This window comes from Somniosus microcephalus, chromosome 1, assembly GCF_052327205.1.
Source record: "Somniosus microcephalus isolate GS21.2 chromosome 1, FLI_Smic_1.0, whole genome shotgun sequence".
NCBI classification, from domain to species: Eukaryota; Metazoa; Chordata; class Chondrichthyes; order Squaliformes; family Somniosidae; genus Somniosus; species Somniosus microcephalus.
In genome coordinates this window covers 254087150-254107917 of record NC_140987.1, presented here as the reverse complement: position 1 = coordinate 254107917, position 20768 = coordinate 254087150, and the positions used below count along the sequence as shown (strand labels likewise).

Here is a 20768-nt window from a genome sequence, read left to right as displayed (position 1 = left end):
AAAGGTGCTGTATAAATGCAAGTTGTTGTTGTTGTGGTTGATAAGGCTAATAAAGTGATAGGGGAACAGGGCGCGCACACAGGGCTAGGAAACATGTTGAGGACCAACACCAGCACGGACTGTTTCCGTGCTTTAATTCTATGTAAGCTTCATCACACTAATAAACAAAAGTGCTCAAAGGAAATTAGAAAACATTTTTCTCCTGGGTGTTGCTAAACTAGAGTTTAGTCTCTAATTCCTGGAGACTCCAGGGCAATCCTGGAGGGCTGGCAACCCTAGTGACATCTCTGTGCCCAATTTTCCAATTAGTGATGCCTACGTTACGCCCAATGATCACTGTAACTGGTCAGAAAATCTACCTGTATCAATCAAACAGCTAGATCCATGTTAATTGTGATGAAAGGTTTACCAGTCTTTTAAACCTGTTGCTGTACCCCTTTTAACAACAACAGCAACTTGCATTTATATAGCGCCTTTAGCTGTTTGCCTGTTGAGTTTCGCATCCTGCAGAAAATTCAGGAGAATCTGGAGGTGCTGCAGTATGAAACCTAGGGTGTCAGCGCATGTATTAAACTTAACAACAGGGAAAAAAAACACTTTTCTGGAAGTTGCCAGAACTTTCTGGATGGAGCAGCTGCTAATAGTTGTCTCCCTGGGTTGTGTCAGTCACACCATTTGTTCCCAATGCTCAGCTGTCTCTCTGTTCTCTAAATAGAAATGGACAGTGCTAACTTCATTCAGGAGGGGTCTGGTAAACATTACAAATAAACAATGCAGAGAGAATTCAATCCAAATGGACTTGTGGTCAGTATCATATGGCATTATTATTTTCAGATTGTAGCTATTAGTTACTGCTAATGGTGATTGCAAAGCAGCTGTTAAAATAGTAACTCTGTGCGGGCAATGAATTTCCCCACTGACACCACTATCATTACTCCGGCCTTGGACCATTTCATTGAGATATATATGGACTGAACAGGTCAGATTAGCAGAAGTGTGCAAAGAAGTGTGACGCAGCACATAATATACGAACAAGTTGGCGCTCCCCCTTCAGCAAGTCCATTGCAGGGTACGTAAGCAACCTTTGGGAACTGTGTTGAGATATTTTGTACTTTTTCCCAATAATTTAAGACAAACATCTTAAAAATAACATAAAAAAAGTAAAATCCTGCAGATCTGAAATAAAAACAGAAAACGCTTCAAATGCACAGCAGGATAATGGGTGGGGGATGGAAGGGTTATTGCTTAGGGTATAGATCCTTTATCAGTTCTGGTACAGGGTCTACACCTGAATCATTAACCTGTTTTAATCTCCTTTTACAATTTGATGGCCTTGGCTTGTGCATTTCAAGTATTTTCCATTTTTAATTCCTTAAAGTTACAAAAGTTAATTGAAGTTTTGAATGTAGGGAACTGAACTCATAATTAAATGTCTGCTTGGGCAACTGTTAGTGAGGGCATACTCTCAGCAAATGCTGCCCAAATATGGTAGGTTAAGAGGCATTAAGCTGGCAAGATAGCATCAGCCAATTGCTGTTGTGAATTTTAAAAGTAGGGGCCTTCCTTTGGTGCATTTAACTCTTGCTGTGGAACAGTTTCAAGATGGTAAGCTGGGCAGTGATGGTAACTCTTCAAACTATTTCAGTTTGGCTGTCTTTGTTGATTTATGTTGGCAGTGTTGAGGTTGGTTACTCACGGTTTCTTGAAGTGGTTTGGTTTTGACACAAATTGTCATGGAACTAAAAGGACTCGTGATAGCAGCATTCCTGTCTGCAGTGTAAGCTCAGCTAGCTGACCTTCAATGAAGACAGTTTGGGAAATGTTTTTGTTTCATTTTCTAATCAAAGTCTTGCTGAAACGTAAATAACTTTAAAAGGATCTGAACTAGGGAAGAATATTTGATGCTTCTGGGGCAGTCTATTTGGTGCTTTCGTCATGTATTTAATCTAACAAAGCAAGTCATTTGCAAAAATACAGTCTACAGTGTATGTGTGTGTTTAATTTAGCTTGCAAGAAGCAACCTTTAAGTTCACATCTTGGATATAAAGCTAAGATTCAGTTTTATCCCCACTGTTTTTTTTCATCACCTTTGATTAATCCAGATTCATTCCACTGAATTAAATGAAATTAACGCAATCCATTAATGTGCTAATGAAATGGAACTATCAGAGCTGTACTGCTACAAACGTGATGCTTGAGATTTGCTGATACGCGTGAATTTGAAGCTATAATTCATTCGATAAGGCCCTCAGATAAATTCATTGCTAAATAAGGCGGAACATTTTTTTATCAGGGAGAAATGGCTAAGTGAAGAAGAGACTTCGGATTTGGGAAATGGGTGGAGTTTGTTATTTGTGTGTCACAGAATCGATGAGGTGGGAAGGGATGGAGAAATCTGATTCCCCTCTGAGGAGCAAAACATTACAGAACAAAATGACGTACAAACTGTAGCAATTTGACAGCGGAACACTTTAATATGAGTGTTCGAACAGCTTTATAAAGATATTCCTCTATTTTCAAAGCATTGCTTTGTGATTTTGACGTCAGGGACTATATTTTTCTCCATTTGAGAAAAAAACCCAGGAGAAATGCCAATTTGTAATGTGTGATTCTTGAGAATGTGATTTTGTTGGTAGGTATTTTGCAAAGTGTCAGCTGTGGCTCAGTGGATAGCACTCACGCCTCTGAGTCAGAAGGTTGTGGGTTCAAATCCCATTCCAGGGACTCGAGCACAAAACCTAGGCTGACACTCCCAGTGCAGTATTGAGGGAGGTGCTGTTTTTCGGATGCTGTGTTAAATTGAGAGCCCTGTCTGTTCTCTCAGGTGGGTGTAAAGGATCCCACGTGCTATTCAAAGAAGAGTAGGGGTGTTCTTCCTGGTGTCCTTTTATCCCTCAACCAACATCACTATAAACAGATAATCTGGTCATTATCACATGGATGTTTGTGGGATCTTGCTGTTTGCAAATTGGCTGCCATGTTTCCTCTATTACAACAGTGACTACACTTCAAAAAGTACTTCATTGGCTGCAAAGTGCTTTGGGACATCCTGAGGTTGTGAAAGGTGCTATATAAATGCAAGTTATTTCTTTACAAAGGGCAATGAGATGACTATCCAGTTAATTTATTTTGGTTTGCTGAGGGACGAATTTGACAGGGACCCAAGAACTACCTGATCTTTTTTTGAAAGAGTGCTGGTTTATGAAGGGGAGGGCAGTGTTAGATCCGTGTATTTTTGATGTTGTGTGTCCTTCAATGACTAGACACGAGACTGCAGGAACAATCAACAGGTATTTACTGGATGAGGGTTACTCTAAAACTAAACTTACAGATCCCTACTCAGGGTTTATATACAGGTGTGGTCACTGCCGGTACTACAGTATACAGGAGCTGTAAAAAGTAGTTCTCCCCTTAAAGGTACATACACTACAATTCCTCCCCTTACAGATTGACAGTACCATAACATTCATTTAACAATTAACACTTCTAACATGCACATTAACTGAAAATAGTCCATTTATAAATTCAGTCTTGGGGCGGCTTCCTGATCCTTTCTGGATAGCGCCTTTCCTGAGTGTCTTGTTCTTGGTGCGGAGGCCCCTTGTCGTCAGTTGGTTCATCAGCTTCCGATGCTACTGTTTCTGGGGTAGATGTTACCTGTATGTCGGGTTCATCACCAGGTGCGCGAGACATGGGGTTGACTCGTTCCTGTGACTCTAGGATCTGGTCGACATGGCGTCTCACCATGTTCTCCCCAACATCCACTGTGTACATTAGTGGCCCCTGCCGTGTGCATATCGTTCCTGGTTGCCATTTCTCTGTTCGGTAGTCGTGGGCCAAGACTGGTTGCCCTACATTGAAGCTCCTTGTCGGCTTCTCATCGATGTGCTCGAATTGCTTATTCTCAACATCTCTTCGTACATTTGGTCTGAGCAAATCCAGACGAGATCTCAACCTTCGGTTAAAGGACATCATGGCCGGGGCCTGGTTGGTGACTGCATGTGTCGCATTTCTGTAGGCTAACAGGAAATTGTCCACCTTATGCTGCAGTGGAATGTCGTCATCGCACATGGCCCTTACTGCTTTCTGAAAGGTTTGTACGAACCTCTCAGCCAATCCATTTGTGGCTGGATGATACGGGGCGGATGTGTAATGCCTTACCCCATTCCTTTTCATGAATCTTCGAAACTCTTCGGACACAAACTGTGGTCCGTTATCAGAGCAAATCTGCTCTGGCAAGCCGTTCTTGGCAAATATGGTCCGTAGGACTGCAATAGTTTTCTCCGTGGTGGTGGACGACATTTTGATCACCTCAGGCCATTTTGAGTGCGCATCCACAGCTATTAGAAACATTGAGTCCATGAATGGACCAGCAAAATCAATATGCACCCGTTGCCATGGAGATGAGTGCTACTCCCATGGGTGTAGAGGGGCATGTGGTGGTGCATTTTGGACCTTCTGGCATCCTGAGCAGCTCTTTGTCAGGTCCTCGATTTGCTGATCGATCCCCGGCCATTTTCATTTTCACCCCTCCCAGATGGCCTTCGTGAAGCTCATTGAGCACTCTCTCCCTTAACTTGGGTGGAATTACCACTCGGGATCCACACATCAAGGTCCCCTGGCATACTGACAGCTGTTCTCTTCTGGATGAGAATGCTGGCAACAGTGAGTCGCCATGTGTTGGCCATCCCTTCACCGTCAAGTCATATACCCGAGACAGTGTCGGGTCATTTCGGGTCTCCTTCTCTATATCAGCGTTAGTTACTGGCAAGCGTTCAATTACAGTCGAATGAAATATTTCGACAGGGTCCACTGCTGGTGCTTCCTCCGCAGTAGGCAGTGGCAGGCGTGATAGCCCACCAGCGTTTCCATGCTGTTTCGTGCCCTTATACTCAATTTCATATTGGTTCGCCCCTAGAAAAAGCGACCATCTTTGTAGCCGTTGCGCAGTCATCACCGGCACGCCCTTCTTTGGATTAAAGATGGAGACAAGTGGTTGGTGGTCCGTCAGCAAGGTGAACTTCTGCCCGTGCAGATAGTGGTTGAACTTTTTCACTCCCCACACTAGGCTGAGGGCCTCCCTGTCAATCTGGGCGTAGTTACGCTCGGTTGAGGTTAGTGACCGAGACGCAAAGGCTACCGGCCTCTCCGAGCCGCCCGGGAACTTGTGCGACAGCACCGCTCCAATGCCATAGGGTGATGCATCACACGCCAACCGAATGGGTAGCGCTGGGTTGAAATGAGCCAACACCTCTTTTGATGTGATCAATTCTTTGCACTTCTGGAAAGCTCGTTTACATTAGTCATTCGACTTCCATGGTACCCCCGTTTGCAGTAGGGCGTTCAGTGGGTGTAGTACTGTAGACAAATTCGGCAAGAACCTATGGTAGTAGTTCACCAGCCCGAGGAACAACCTCAGTTGTGACACATTTTCCGGTGCTGGAGCCTTGACTACTGCCTCAATCTTTTCAGGGGACTTATGTAACCCCTCTTCATCAATAACGTGACTGGAAAAACTCGCATTTGTGGCGATTTGCTCGGAGCCCATATTCCTTCAATCTAGTGAGCACCTGCTCCAGGTTGGCAAGGTGAGCACTGTCATTTTCGCCCGTGACCAGGATGTCGTCCAAATAACACTGGGTCCCTGGAATCCCTTGCAGGACTTGATCCATTGCCCTTTGCCAAATAGCCGGAGCTGATGCTACCCCGAACACCAGCCCGTTGTATTGGTAGAGACCTTTATGAGTGTTGATCATGAGGTACTGTTTCGAGGCTTCTTCTACCTCCATTTGCAGGTACGCCTGGGCCAGATCAGTCTTAGTGAAGCGTTTCCCTCCAGATAGCGAGGCGAAAATATCTTCAATCTGCGGAAGCGGATATTGTACCGTGTGAAGGATTGGGTTCACTGTCACCTTAAAGTCCCCACAGATGCGAACTTTCTTTGGTTCCCCAGGCGTATTACTCAACGACCTCTTCATTACAGGAACGATGGGTGTGGCCCACTCACTCCAGTCCACTTTGGACAGTACTCCTGAACGTTCCAAACCTTCCAGCTCTGCTTCGACAGCTGGGCGGATCGCATAAGGCACCGGTCTGGCCTTAAAAAACTTTGGGCTTGCATTTTCCTCTATTTTGATCGTCGCTGTTATGCCTTTTAGTGTTCCAAGTCCCTCCTGGAACACTTCTTGTGCATCAGTTAGCATTTTTGACAGTCGTCCAGGTGTGGCGTCTTCATCCTTTTTGGCATCTACAGTCAGTGCTTGTATGGAATGCCAATCTAGCTGTATCTTCCGGATCCATTCACGTCCTAGTAGTGGTGGTCCTCCATCTGGCAATACATATAGGTCCATTTTTGGTGTTTCCTTACCGTTATATACAACGTTCACCCTTATTTTTCCTTTGGGGTAGACTTTTTGCCCCGTGTACGTCTTCAAGACAATCTCTGTATCTCTCAAGGGTATATGTGAGAATAGCCGCTTGTAGTCCCTTCGGTTTATGACTGTTAGGGCTGATCCTGTGTCCAATTCCATTTTCACTTGGACTCCAGCTATCTTGAGCGTGACCCAGATAGTTTGATGATCCTCCGTTTGGATCACCTTATGTAGTTTCAGACAACCCAGCTCCTTGCTTCCGGAGTCTGTACCACTTTTCTGTTCATCTGAACTACTCTCCGTCACCTTATGTACCTCCTTGTACTTCTCCTGTGGAGATTTCTTGCTGCTGGTTTTCTTTCCCGACCTGCAGATTCTTGCTATGTGTCCTACTTTTCCACACTGTCTGCACACTTTGTCCTTAAACCAGCAATCATTATGGTCGTGTGTTGTTCTGCCACAGCGATAGCACTTCACTGTTCCGTATGACATTTCATTTGTGCCATATTCTTGCGGTCTCCGTTGTATCTCTGCAGCGCCCCGTGCGGCTGCTTCGTGTGATACTGCCATGCTGAAAGCCTTGTCCAGCGTAAGATCCTTTTCTGATAGAAGCCGTTTCTGGGTTCCTTCACTTTGAAGCCCACACACAAACTTGTCCCTTAAAGTATCTGCTAGTCCCGTTCCAAACTGGCAGTGTTTCGATAGCTTGCGCAGTTCTGTTAAATACTCAGCATTACTTTCATCTTTATGCTGGTTCCTTTTGTGAAACTTAAATCTTTCTGCTATCAGCAGTGGTGTGGGGTTTAAGTGGTTCTGTAGGATTGACACTATGTTTCCAAAATCCTTGTCCACTGGCTTCTCTGGGGTTACTAGGTTTCGCAGTAAGCCATACGTTTTTGCACCCATGGAATTCAACAATACCAGCGCTTTCCTCTCATCTGGCACTTCATTCGCCTTGCAGTATACTTCTATGCGTTTGACATATGTCGTCCAATCTTCGACTTCATTGTCAAACGCTGTGATACTGCCACTCTTCGGCATCCCTGGGTGTGGTTAGACTGGCTCAAAATGGCATTTTCCCACGCTTCACTTCTCTGCTGCGGCTCAAAATGGCGTTTTCCTGCGCTCTCCCTTCTTCTCTGCTGCGGCTCAAAATGGCGTTTTCCCGCGCTCTCCCTTCTTCTCCGCTGCGGCTCAAAATGGCGTTTCCCGCGCTCTCCCTTCTTCTCCGCTGCGGCTGCTCGGCCCTTGAACACTGGCTGCGCTCTGCGCGTTTCCCTTTCTTCCCCGCTGACGCTGCTCGTCCCTTGAACACCGGCTGCGCTCTGCGCGTTTTCTTTCGCGCCTCTCTCTTCTCCCGTCGATGCCGTTCGGTCCTGAACACTGGCTGCACCCTGTGCGCTCTACCCTCTCTCTTCTCCCGTCGACGCCATTCGGACCTGAACACCGGCTGCGCCCTGTGCGCTCTACCCTCTCTCTTCTCGCGTCGACGCCGCTCGGTCCTGAACACCGGCTGTGCCCTGTGCACTTTACCCTCTCTCTTCTCCCGTTGACGCTGCTCGGCCTTTTCTGTGCCGTCGGTCGGCTCTAGCTGCCGCTGTCCGGGAAGGGTCTGCGCCGTACCTGTTGCCAGCCTGTTTCGCTGGACCACCGTGACTGGAGAACCAAGCCCAGCTCTCAACAGCCTCCCCTGCGATGCTCAATCTCTGCTGGATGACTGGGCGGTTGCTCGTGGTCGATGCCCGTGCTTCTGGCCTCAACTTTCTTCCACTGTTCTCCAGGAGCGAATCCCTGGGAGGTAATGCGGAGTTGCAGGTATGTTCGAATCTGCCTCGTTGCCACTGTTAGATCCGTGTATTTTTGATGTTGTGTGTCCTTCAATAACTAGACACAAGACTGCAGGAACAATCAACTGGATGAGGGTTACTCTAAAACTAAACGTACAGATCCCTACTCAGGGTTTATATACAGGTGTGGTCACTGCCGGTACTACAGTATACAGGAGCTGTAAAAAGTAGTTCTCCCCTTAAAGGTACATACACTACAGGCAGGGTCTCAGATTAACATCTCATTTGAAAAACTGCATCTCTGACAGTGCAGCACTCCCTCAGCATTGCACTGGAGTGTCAGGCGAGATTATGTGCTCAAGTCTCTGGATTGGGACTTGAACTCACAACCTACTGACTCGGAGGTGTGTCAGAACTTACCTGAAATTTCATTAATCCACCTCAGGAAATTTGTTTAGAAGGGCTCAATGATAAATTTGCAAGATCCGGTTTTCAGACCAGACCCGAGAGGTCACAGGAGCACATTTCTGGTGAGGTTGGACTAGGGTTGCCAACCCTCCAGGATTGGCCTGGAGTCTCCAGGAATTGAAGATTAATCTTCAGGGCACTGCTGCAACTGCGAGAAAAATCATAAATTATACGTGGCTTTCATTTTCTTTGAACACTTTCATTTATTAGTTGCAAAAATATTGGAGATGGGAAAATTGGCTGTTTGACTGACAGTCAACAATTATTCATTTGAGTAACAAAGAGGGGAATTTTTTGGGGGGTTCAGTGGGCGTATTCGGTGGCAGGTCAGGTGGGAAAATTTATTTTTTTGACAGCGAGTCGGGACCCTGCTCTCAACCCGCTGCCACGCGCCTTTCCAAGATGTCAGGTCTGTCAGCGCGGAACAGACCTGACACGCAGCGGTGGGGGAGGCAAGTCAGGTCATTATGACCTTGTTAACAGCCCGTTAAGAAGCATTTTGAGCTCATCTTTACATTTAATGAGGTCTCCCACGGGTCCACGCTGCTCAGGGATCACGTTGGGTAAGCAGGTCGGGAGTTGTATGACCATGGAATCGTCTCTTTAATTGACAGCTGCAAATGTACTATAAAAGCTCCCATCTCACATCTGTTCACTTGCCAAGCTCATAAGATGTTGCTTACTGCATTTGGAAGACAGATTGAGCTTTATGCAGGTTGGAAGTATTTGGAGTAAACTCTCTATCCAGTGTCACCTCATTGGAACAATCTCTCTCACCATTGACAGATCGCTTCTGTCATCTCAAGTTTACCTGCCATCTATTCCATCAGCATCGGTGCCCTTGAAACTATCTCACCTTGGTCCTCAGAATCCCACCACGATCAGCCGTAACAGCAGCAGCAGCAGGCACACCAGCAGTACCAACAACAACACCAACCTTCTCCGCAATTAACTGATGCTGCACAGGACAGAGGGCATCAGCACCTGATCGCATTGCTGCCCGGGACACCAAGGATGGCCTCACCATGGCCAGATTTACTTCACTTGACGCTAGACACCCTGGCTGCCACATGATGCACCAGGTTGGCACCACCCCACACAAACACCATGTAGGGGGTGGTGTGTGGGTCAGCCTCACCACAGACTTATGAGCGGTTCGAATCGCTACCACTCCCTTGATTCTAGACCTTGGGCTTATTTGGAGGGGCGGGGGTGACAAAAGTGCAGCAGACAACTGGTTTTGGTGCAAGAAACTTTGATCTTTATTCAAGAAAGAAAATACAACATAACAATCTTATACTCTAATAAAAATGGGGAACATTTTAATACATACAAGGGAAATACAGTAGAAAATACCTCACCCCTCCCAATCCCACTTCCCAGCTAAGTTGAACTCTAGAGGACCAGGGATAATGCTCTCCAAACGAATCCTTGACAGTTGAGCTGGTTCATGTAAGAAGTCACACAACACCAGGTTATAGTCCAACAGCTTTATTTGAAATCACAAGCTTTCAGAGCACTGCTCCTTCGTCAGGTGAAGTGGAGAAATGCATAAAGACACAGCTTATATAGTCAGAGAATAATGTCAGATGGTTACAGGTAATCTTTCCAACTGTCATTTATCACACCTCGGCAGAGAGATAATCACAGCAATCAAAGGTGTGAATGGTGTCCAAACAGGTCAGTCAGGAAAACATTACATCAAAGAACAATGAGGTGGGGTCACAAGGGGTCAAATATTGCAGATGCTGGGGTCTGTATGAAAAACAAAAAAACAGACAAAAAACATTTTTTTTGCTGGAAATCACAGCAGGTCCGGCCGCATCTGTGTAGAGAGAACAAGCCAATGTCGACTCGAGTCTGGATGACCCTCCGTCAGGTGGGGTTACATGTAGCGTGACATGAACCCAAGATCTCGGTTGAGGCCGTCCTCATGGGTGCGGAACTTGGCTATCAGTTTCTGCTCGACGATTTTGCGTTGTCGTGTGTCTCGAAGGCCGCCTTGGAGAATGCTTACCCGAAGATCGGAGGCTGAATGTCCTTGACTGCTGAAATGTTCCCCGACTGGGAGGGAACACTCCTGCCTGGTGATTGTTGCGTGGTGTCTGTTCATCCGTTGTCGCAGTGTCTGCATGGTCTCGCCGATGTACCATGCTCCGGGGCATCCTTTCCTGCAACGTATGAGGTAGACAACGTTGGCCGAGTCACATGAGTATGTACCATGTACCTGGTGGGTGGTGTCCTCACGTGTGATAATGGTATCTGTGTTGATGACCTGGCATATCTTGCAGAGGTTGCTGTGGCAGGGTTGTGTGGTGTCGTGGTCACTGTTCTCCTGAAAGCTGGGTAATTTGCTGCGACCGATGGTCTGTTTGAGGTTAGGCGGCTGTTTGAAAGCGAGTAGTGGAGGCGTGGGGATGGCCTTAGCGAGGTGTTCGTCGTCATCGATGACATGTTGAAGGCTGCGAAGAACATGGCGTAGTTTCTCCGCTCCGGGGAAGTACTGGACGACGAAGGGTACTCTGTTGGTTGTGTCCCGTGTTTGTCTTCTGAGGAGGTCTATGCGATTTTTCGCTGTGGCCCGTCAGAACTGTCGATCGACATCTGCAATATTTGACCCCTTGTGACCCCACCTCATTGTTCTTTGATGTAATGTTTTCCTGACTGACCTGTTTGGACACCATTCACACCTTTGATTGCTGTGATTATCTCTCTGCCGAGGTGAGATAAATGGCAGTTGGAAAGATTACCTGTAACCATCTGACATTATTCTCTGACTATATAAGCTGTGTCTTTATGCATTTCTCCACTTCACCTGATGAAGGAGCAGCACTCCGAAAGCTTGTGATTTCAAATAAAGCTGTTGGACTATATGGTGTTGTGTGACTTCTTACATTTGTCCACCCCAGTCCAACTCCGGCATCTCCACACCAGAGCTGGTTCATGGTTTTGGGGTTCGCTGGATGTGTTGGTCGGTGTCTGGCGTACCCTGGACGCAGTAGAGGACTTCGACTGCTGGTCAGTCTTCACGAGTCCGCTGATGCAGTAGGGTGCATTTTGGATTTATGGGGTGAGTACCCACTTTTCTTCTGTAGAGATAGGATTTGGAGTTCCTTTTAAGTAAAAATCTTACCCGGGGGTAAGTCAGGAATAGATCGTAGAGTGGAAAACTTTCTAATCTTCGGTTTTCTCCTGAGTTGCTTTTCTTTGGTCGTGGTGGCTCGATATTACCAGGTTGGTTGGTGGTAATATTTTGTTGGTAGTTTCGTAAGGCTCTTGTTGCTGCGATGTGTCCAATGATGTCCTGGGTCACTGAAGCTGTTGAACTTGGGTGTACGGTAGAATGCTGCCCCGTCTCGATGCTCCGGTTTCTTCTTGTGTGTTGCTTCTAGAGAGAACTGCCTTCTTGAGAAAACAGACCTTCAATTATACTTTGAGGGGCCTTCTAATCTGCGCACCAAATCAGTCCCAGTTTATTGTTTGATTTGGGCAGGCTCGTTAATGGTAACTTGATTAGAAATGTGTAAAATGGTTTCGGGATGCTGTACTGATTATTCAATGAGCTGTTGAGCTCCTAGTTAATTGTCATAGCTATACTCAGGTTTTGAGTCTCCTGTCTGAGTCCGAGATTTCTATGTAGGTTGGCGAGGTGATTTGCATTATGCATGTTTTGGATGGGTCCTGTGTTTTGGGTGGGGACTGCTCCTCCGTCGGTCGATTGTTAGGATGTTAGTGTCTGATAGGGGCTGAGTGAGGTTACACAGTTCCCCAGACAATTTGATTTACTCCAATACCCAAACTGTCTTTACAGAGGTTGATCCCATTCCCTGTTGCAGCCTTTTCTCCCTTTACAGGCCCAACATGCCTTTTAAAATGCCAAATCTTGGTTTCCGACCTTGAATCTCCCTCTGTTAGGCCCAATGCGTATTTAATCATCCTGAAGCTTGTTAGAAAGAGTCCAAAGTCATTTTCCTTAGGGTTTTCTTCTAGCTTTGGGGATCTGTGAATTTTGAGAATCTTACAACCATAAAGCAGCCTTACAATGCCCAAGCCATTCCTTTCATACTCATCACTATTGCGGGGTGGGGCGGTGGGGTGGTGGTACAGTTATGACTCACCATTCATTGCAACTCACTAAGCCACATCCAAAGGTGCACACAGATCTGTCCAAGAACGCAAAGTGTTGAAAATAAAGGTTTCAATGTTTGACAGCACATCAACAGAAACTTTACATGAACATTGCATAAACCTTTCAAGTGCTTGCCCTTGTGTGTTGTTAGTTGGTGTGATTGGACTAGGATGAGGGTGAGTGTTAGGAGTGGCTAGTGAGATGGGGAAGTGATAATGTAGATAGAGAGGGATGGGTGAAGGTGCAAGGTAAGTTGTTGTGAGTAAGGATGTGTAGGAGTAGGGTAGGGAAGGCAGAGTGATGGGAATGTGATGAGAGGCACAGCAGGATGAGATTGAGTGTGGCTTTGTACAAACTTTTCGTGATCTACTGTGATCATTGCAAGGTTTGCGCCACTGCAGCCAGGTCCTCCTCCTCCTAACGACATCCCTGCTTGTGTCCTCCTGTGCAATGTGCAACCAGGCTGCATTGGTCTCCTGGGGAGGTCTCTTCCACCCATGGGAAGTGAAGAGAATCTCCCTGCGTGTTGTGACTCCATTCATAAGCATATAAGCATATGGAGGGAGTCATGGGAGAGCCTGGGTTCAGCTGTGTGCCCCTGTGCAGCACTTGTCAGTGTTTGCAGCACCTGAATGCTGTAGAACACTGACAGCACAACTGTCAAAATCAATTTGCGCATGGTCCCTTTAAGGAAACCGGCTGATGACACATCATCAAGTGACGCCATCAGGCCTGCTTCCTTCAATTGGCCAGCAAATGCGCTTGGCGGGCTTAACAAGCCCAATCAGGGGAATATCATTCTACACAGCAGGCTGGAGCCAGCAGCGGGGTTGGGACCCTGCACTGACGTCGCCCGCCACGGACCCGCCGAGGTAGGGGAAATCGCGGCCAAAGAGTCTGTTCGCTTTACACTTGGTGTAGAAAGGCAAGAATGGACATGTTGGGCGACCAATGGTGGGAGCGGTGCGGGCAGGGTGATAGAGGCGAGACATCATGTGATGAGACCTCCAGGAAGGCGTCCAACCAGAGTTGGCAACCCTAAGAAGGATGGCTCCCACCTACACAAAGGAGGGAAAATTCACTGCAGCAATTTGTCACTGAGAAAGAGTTAATGCAGTTTCAGTGACGAACCTGCGTCAGAGTTCTGGGAGAGACTGCACAATTCAAAGGCAGGGTGTGAAAATTACTGTGAAGTAACAGCACAGGATGCCTATACTCGCGAAACACAATAGCGGTTGTTAAAGAAGATGGAAGAAATGCTATACTGACGCAGAACAATGATAGCAAGGATGTACCAAATAAGGCAATGTAACTGAAAATAGCAGGGCTGAGCAGATCACTTTTTACATGCTAGGATGGGGAAAGGGATTGCACTGCAGAGAGTTATATGGAGTCTAAAGCACAGAAACAGGCCATTCGGCCCAACTGGATATGCCAACGCTTATGCTCCAAATGAGCTTCCTCTCACCCTACTTCAACTCACCCTATCAAGATGTCCTTCAGTTCCTTTCTCCCTCATGTGTTTATTTAGCTTCCCCTTAAATGCATCGATGCTATTCGTCTCAACCACTCCCTGTGGTAGCGAGTCCCACATTCTCACCACTCTTTGGTCAAAGAAGTTTCTCCTGAATTCCTTATTGGATTTATTATTGACTATCTTATATTCATGACCTCGAGTTTTGGTCTGCCCCACAAGTGAAAACATCTTCTCTACCTCTACTCTATCAAACCCCTTCATAATTTTAAAGACCTCTAGCAGGCCACCCTCAGTCTTCTCTTTTAAGCCCCAGCCTGTTCAGGCTTTCCTGATAGTTATAACTTCTTGGTGCTGAGAAATTTCCATGTGCGAATTTATCCTGTATCCATCAGCCCTTACTTAAAGAAAGACTTGCATTTATATAGCGCCTTTCATGACCACCGGACATCTCAAAGCGCTTTACAGCCAATGAAGTACTTTTGGAGTGTAGTCACTGTTGTAATGTTGTAAAGGCAAACAAACTGGACATTTGTAAATCTGAAGAGGGTTATGATAGATTTTTTGGCAGACAAGGCTATTTATTTTAGGGTGTGAACAACAAAGTGGAGGAGGAAATTTGTGATCTTTGGGACTGGCCTGATAGATGAAAGTAGCCTTTTCCAGTCCTATACAGTCCTCTGAGTCAGCCGTGGCTCAATTGGTAGCACTTTCGCCTCTGAATCAGAAGGTTCTGGTTCTAAGTCCCACTCCAGAGACTTGAGCACAGAAATCTAGGCTGATACTCCTAGTGCAGTGCTGAGGGAGTGCTGCACTGTCAGAGGTGCCATCTTTCGGATGAGATGTTAAACCAAGGCTCTGTCTGCTTTCTTAAGTGGATGTAAAAGATCCCATGGCACTATTTAGAAGAGCAGGGGAGTTATCCTTAATGTCCTGGACCAATATTTAGCCCTCAACCGACAGCATTAAAAAACAGATAATCTGGTCATTACTACATTGCTCTTTGTTGTGTATGTACCTTTAAGAGAAGAACTGATTCTATACTGCAGTACCGGCAGTGACCACCCCTGTATAAAAAGCCATAGCAGGTTTCTGTACGTCAGTCTTAAGTTACCCTCTGTTCAGTAAATACCTGTTATTATTGTTCTCCTGCAGTCCGTGTATTATTTATACTCGGACACTACATTGGCGACGAACAGGTTCGAACTCACCTGCAGTACTGCATCACCTCACGGGGATCTTTCCCTGAGAAGAAGCTTTTGGAGGTCGAAGTCAGAACAACAGGCGTCGACCGCGGGCAACCGCCCAAGGATCCATCGGAGTTCGGAGAGTTGCAGGAGAGGCTGTGGAGAGCTGGGCTTGGCTCCCCAGTCAAGGTGTTCCAGCAAATCGTGCTGGTAGCAGGTAGTGCGCTGACCCTTCCGGACTGCGGCGGGCTCGAGCTCGATCGAGCGGCTCTGCAAAGGGGCCGTGCAGCGCCGTCAGGAGGAAAAGAAAGAGAGAGAGGGTGGAGCGCACAGGGCGCGGTCGGTGCTCAAGAACAGGGCAGCGTAGTGAAAATAAAACAAGGGGAAGGAAAAGTGAGACGCGCCGAAGCCGCGGGTCGCTGCCATTACCCTGCAGAACGCTAGGAGCAGCAAGGCAGCAAGGGGAAGAAGGAAAAGCACGGGAGGCACCATTTTATTCCATTGGGGAAGAAGGAAAAGCGCGGGGGGTGCCATTTTAATCCATTGGTGAAGAAGGAAAAGCGCGGGAGGCGCCATTTTAAATCACCCAAGATGCTGAAAAGTGGCAGTATCACTGCTTTCGACAACAAGGTAGAAGACTGGACCACGTATGTGGAAAGAATTGAAGTGTACTGCAAGGCAAATGAGGTGGCCGATGGAAAGAAGGCGTCGGTATTATTAAATTTGATGGGCGCGAGAACGTACGGCCTATTGCGGAATTTAATTACCCCAGCTAAACCAATGGAGAAAAGTTTTGAAGAAATTGTTAATATCTTACAGGGACACCTAAACCCTACACCGCTACTGATAGCAGAAAGATTCAAGTTCCATAAAAGAAACCAGCACAAAGATGAGAGCAATGCTGACTATCTTACGGAACTACGCAAGTTATCGAAGCACTGCCAGTTTGGAGCAGGACTGGCAGACACCTTACGGGATAAGTTTGTCTGCGGGCTCCAGAGTGAAGGAACCCAGAAACGACTACTTTTGGAAATGGACCTGACGCTAGAACAGGCTTTCAGCGTGGCAGTATCCTACGAAGCAGCAGCACGGGGAGCTGCGGAAATACAACAGAAACCACAAGAATACAGCACTAACGAAATGGTGTATGGAGCAGAAAAGTGCTATCGCTGCGGCAGAACAACCCATGATCAGAAGGACTGCTGGTTTAAGGACAAAGTATGCAGGCAATGTGGGAAAATGGGACACATAGCAAGAGTCTGCAGGTCGGGAAAGAAAACCAACACTACAAGAACTACTAAGGAAAAGTACAAGAAAGTAAAGAAATTGACAGACAGTAGTTCGGAAGATCAGGAGAGTGATAAGGACTCCGGGAGCAGGAGACTAAGTTGTCTAAAGTTACACAACGTGATCGCAAAGGAGGATCACTGAACCATTTGGGTCACCCTCATGATAGCAGGGTCCCCAGTAAAGATGGAATTGGACACAGGATCAGCCCTAACTGTCATGAATCAACGAGACTATGAGCGGCTATTCCCACACATATCCTTGAAGGACACGTCCATTGTATTGAAGACATACACGGGGCAAAAAGTCTACCCCAGAGGAAAAATAAGGGTGCCAGTTGAATACAACGGCAAGGAAACACAGAAACTGTATCTATATATACTACCAGATGGAGGACCACCATTATTGGGACGTGAATGGATCCGAAAAATACAATTGGATTGGCATTCCATTCAGGCGCTAACTGTGACTGATAAAAAGGATGATGATGTCACACCTGGACGACTGTCAAAGATTCTAACTGACGCGAAAGAGGTGTTCCAACAAGGACTTGGGACTCTAAAAGGAATAACGGCAACGATAAAAATCGAAGATAACGCAAACCCAAAATTTTTTAAGGCGATCCGCCCAGCCGTTGAAGCAGAGCTGGAGGGTCTGGAGCATTCGGGTGTGTTGTCCAAGGTGGACTGGAGCGAGTGGGCCACACCCATCGTTCCTGTAATGAAGAAATCATTGAGCAGCACGCCTGGGGAACCGAAGAAGGTTCGCATCTGTGGGGACTTCAAGGTAACTGTGAACCCAGTCCTGCACACAGTACAATATCCACTTCCACGGATAGAAGATATTTTCGCCTCACTATCTGGAGGGAAACGCTTTACAAAGATTGATCTGGCCCAAGCGTATCTACAAATGGAGGTGGAAGAAGCATCTAGGAAATACCTCACGATAAACACTCACAAAGGCCTTTACCAGTACAACCGGCTGGTATTCGGGGTAGCATCAGCCCCGGCTATTTGGCAGAGGGCGATGGAACAAGTCCTGCAAGGGATCCCGGGGACCCAGTGTTATTTGGACGACATCCTGGTTACGGGCGAAAATGACAGTGAACATCTTGCCAACCTGGAGCAGGTGCTCACGAGATTACAGGAATATGGGCTACGAGCCAACCGCCCCAAATGCGAGTTCTTCAGGAGACAAATCTCGTATTGTGGCCACATGATTGATGAGGAAGGGTTGCATAAGTCGCCGGACAAGATTGAGGCTGTAGTCAAGGCTCCAGCACCGGAAAATGTGTCGCAACTGAGGTCGTTCCTCGGGTTGGTGAACTACTACCATAAGTTCTTGCCGAATTTATCTACAATTCTGCACCCACTGAACGCCCTACTGCAAACTGGAGTAACATGGAAATGGAGTGATGAGTGTAAGCGTGCCTTTCAGAAATGTAAATGCCTAATCACTTCAAAAGAAGTATTGGCCCACTACAATCCAACACTACCGATTCGGTTAGCATGTGATGCATCTCCCTATGGCATCGGAGCGGTGCTGTCACACAAATTCCTTGACGGTTCAGAGAGGCCAATAGCCTTTGCGTCGTGCTCGTTAACCTCAGCTGAGCGTAACTACACCCAGATTGACAGGGAGGCCCTCAGCCTGGTGTGGGGGGTGAAGAAGTTCAATCACTATCTGCACGGGCAGAAATTCACCCTAGTGGCTGATCATCAGCCCCTGGTCTCCATTTTTAACCCAAAGAAGGGCGTTCCAGTGATGACGGCGCAACGGCTGCAAAGATGGTCACTTTTTCTAGGGGCACATCAGTACGACATAGAGTACAAGGGTACGAAACAGCATGGAAATGCTGATGGGCTGTCGCGCCTACCGTTGCCTACGGTAGAGGAAGCACCTGCAGTGGACCCTGTTGAGATATTCCATGCGACCATAGTCGAATGTCTACCTGTTACAAACTCAAGTATAGAGAAGGAATCCCGAAATGATTTGACGGTGAAGGGATGGCCAGCACATAGCGACTCACTGTTGCTAGCATTCCCGCCAAGGAGAGAACAGCTGTCAGTGTGCCGGGGGACCTTGATGTGTGGATCCCGAGTGGTAATTCCACCCAAGTTGAGAGATAGAGTGCTCAATGAGTTTCATGAGGGTCATCTGGGAGGGGTAAAAATGAAGAGCCTAGCCAGGGCGTTTGTGTGGTGGCTGGGAATCAATAAAGAAATCGAGGATATGAGCAAGAGATGCACAGGATGCCAGAAGGTCCAAAACGCTCCACCACAGGCCCCGCTACATCCATGGGAGTGGCCCTCATCTCCATGGCAACGGGTACACATTGATTTTGCTGGTCCATTTATGGACTCAATGTTCCTAATCGCTGTGGACGCCCATTCGAAATGGCCAGAGGTCATCAAAATGTCCTCCACCACCACAGAGAAAACTATTGCAGTCCTACGGACCATCTTCGCCAGGAATGGCTTGCCAGAACAGATTTGCTCCGACAATGGGCCACAGTTTGTGTCCGAGGATTTCCGGAGGTTTCTGAGGAATAATGGGTTGAAACATTACACATCTGCCCCATATCATCCAGCCACAAATGGATTGGCTGAGAGGTTTGTTCAGACCTTTAAAAAGGCAATAAAGGCAATGAATAATGACGACATACCACTACAACACAAGGTGGATAATTTCTTGTTTGCTTACCGGAATGCGACACATGCAGTCACCAACCAAGCTCCAGCCATAATGTTCTTCAACCGAAGGCTAAGATGTCGCCTGGATTTGCTCAAACCAAACATAAGACGAGATGTTGAGGATAAGCAATTCCAGCACATAAATGAGAAGCCAACCAGGAGCTTCAAGATAGGGCAACCAGTCTTGGCCCGCGACTACCGAACAGAAAAATGGCAGCCAGGAACGACATGCACACAGCAGGGACCATTAATGTACACAGTGGACGTTGGAGAGAGCATCGTGAGACGCCATGCTGACCAGATTCTAGAGTCACAGGAACAAGCCAAACCCATACCACGAGCAGGTGCACCTGGTAATCAACCCGAAGTACAGATTGCGTCTACCTCAGAAGCAGTGGTATTGGAAGCTGACGAACCAACCAATGACAATGAACCAGAATCAACTCCGCCGCAAGAACAGGATACTCGAGAAAGGCGCTATCCAGTCAGGATCAGGAAGCCTCCTCAAGGACTGAACTTATAAATGATTATTTCAGTTGATGTATATAGTACAGAGAAAATTGTAATTGTAATTAGTTATTATTTAGTTGTTAAATGAATGTTATGTACTGTTTATCTAAAAGGGGAGGAATTGTTGTGTATGTACCTTTAAGAGAAGAACTGATTCTATGCTGCAGTACTGGCAGTGACCACCCCTGTATATAAAGCCATAGCAGGCTTCTGTACATCAGTCTTAAGTTACCGTCTGTTCAGTAAATACCTGTTATTATTGTTCTCCTGCAGTCCGTGTATTATTTATACTCGGACACTACACTCTTTGTGGGACCTTGCTGTGCGCGTTGATAATCTCTCCTGAGAAGTGCCTTGGGACGTTTTACTACATTAAAGGTGTTGTATAACTGCAAGTTGTTGGTGTTTATAAGTAACACAGAAAAATGGTGGACTGCATTACACGGAAGCTACTCACAACTTTTAAGGAAAGTATTGCTTAATTATTGGTGAGGGGGAAACTTGGAAGGCAAAACTTCTATCAGACAGCAGCACAGATACATGCAGACACACGCAGATGGCAATTGTCAGGAAAAAACATGGAAAGAAGAGGGTAATAGTGGTAGTGGTTGTTGAGAGCCAGCTGAACAGGGTTGGAGGCCTAACACACTGCAAGCTCCTGCTTAATTTTATGGGGATTTACACCAGACCTACTACAGCACCAGGATTGTATTCAGTAGTTCACTTTATTTCATGACAGTGGGGTGCAGTATGAGATGTTTGGAGGACTCCCAGCATCCATTTATGTACTGCTATCTCCCACTTAAGTGATGATATGAACATAAGAAATAGGAGCAGGAGTAGGCCATTCAGCCCCTTGAGT

At 46.7% G+C, this 20768-nt stretch overlaps 1 protein-coding gene across 3 annotated transcripts in view; it reads left to right on the top strand.

Annotated features, from left to right (window-relative positions):
* Positions 1 to 960: 960 nt before the first annotated feature.
* The window catches only part of unc45b (unc-45 myosin chaperone B), a 118136-nt gene continuing 98328 nt past the window's right edge, over positions 961 to 20768 (top strand). Inside the window, exon 1 of one of the 3 annotated variants that reach the window (XM_085992117.1) lies at positions 961 to 1069. Coding sequence is in view for 2 of the 3 variants with exons in the window: in XM_085992122.1 (XP_085848248.1) it covers positions 1603 to 1605 (3 nt within the window). In the remaining variant the exon portion in view is untranslated. Of the gene's footprint in view, positions 1070 to 1531; positions 1606 to 20768 lie in introns of those variants that run through there. The other 2 variants (XM_085992122.1, XM_085992112.1) reach the window with 2 other exon arrangements.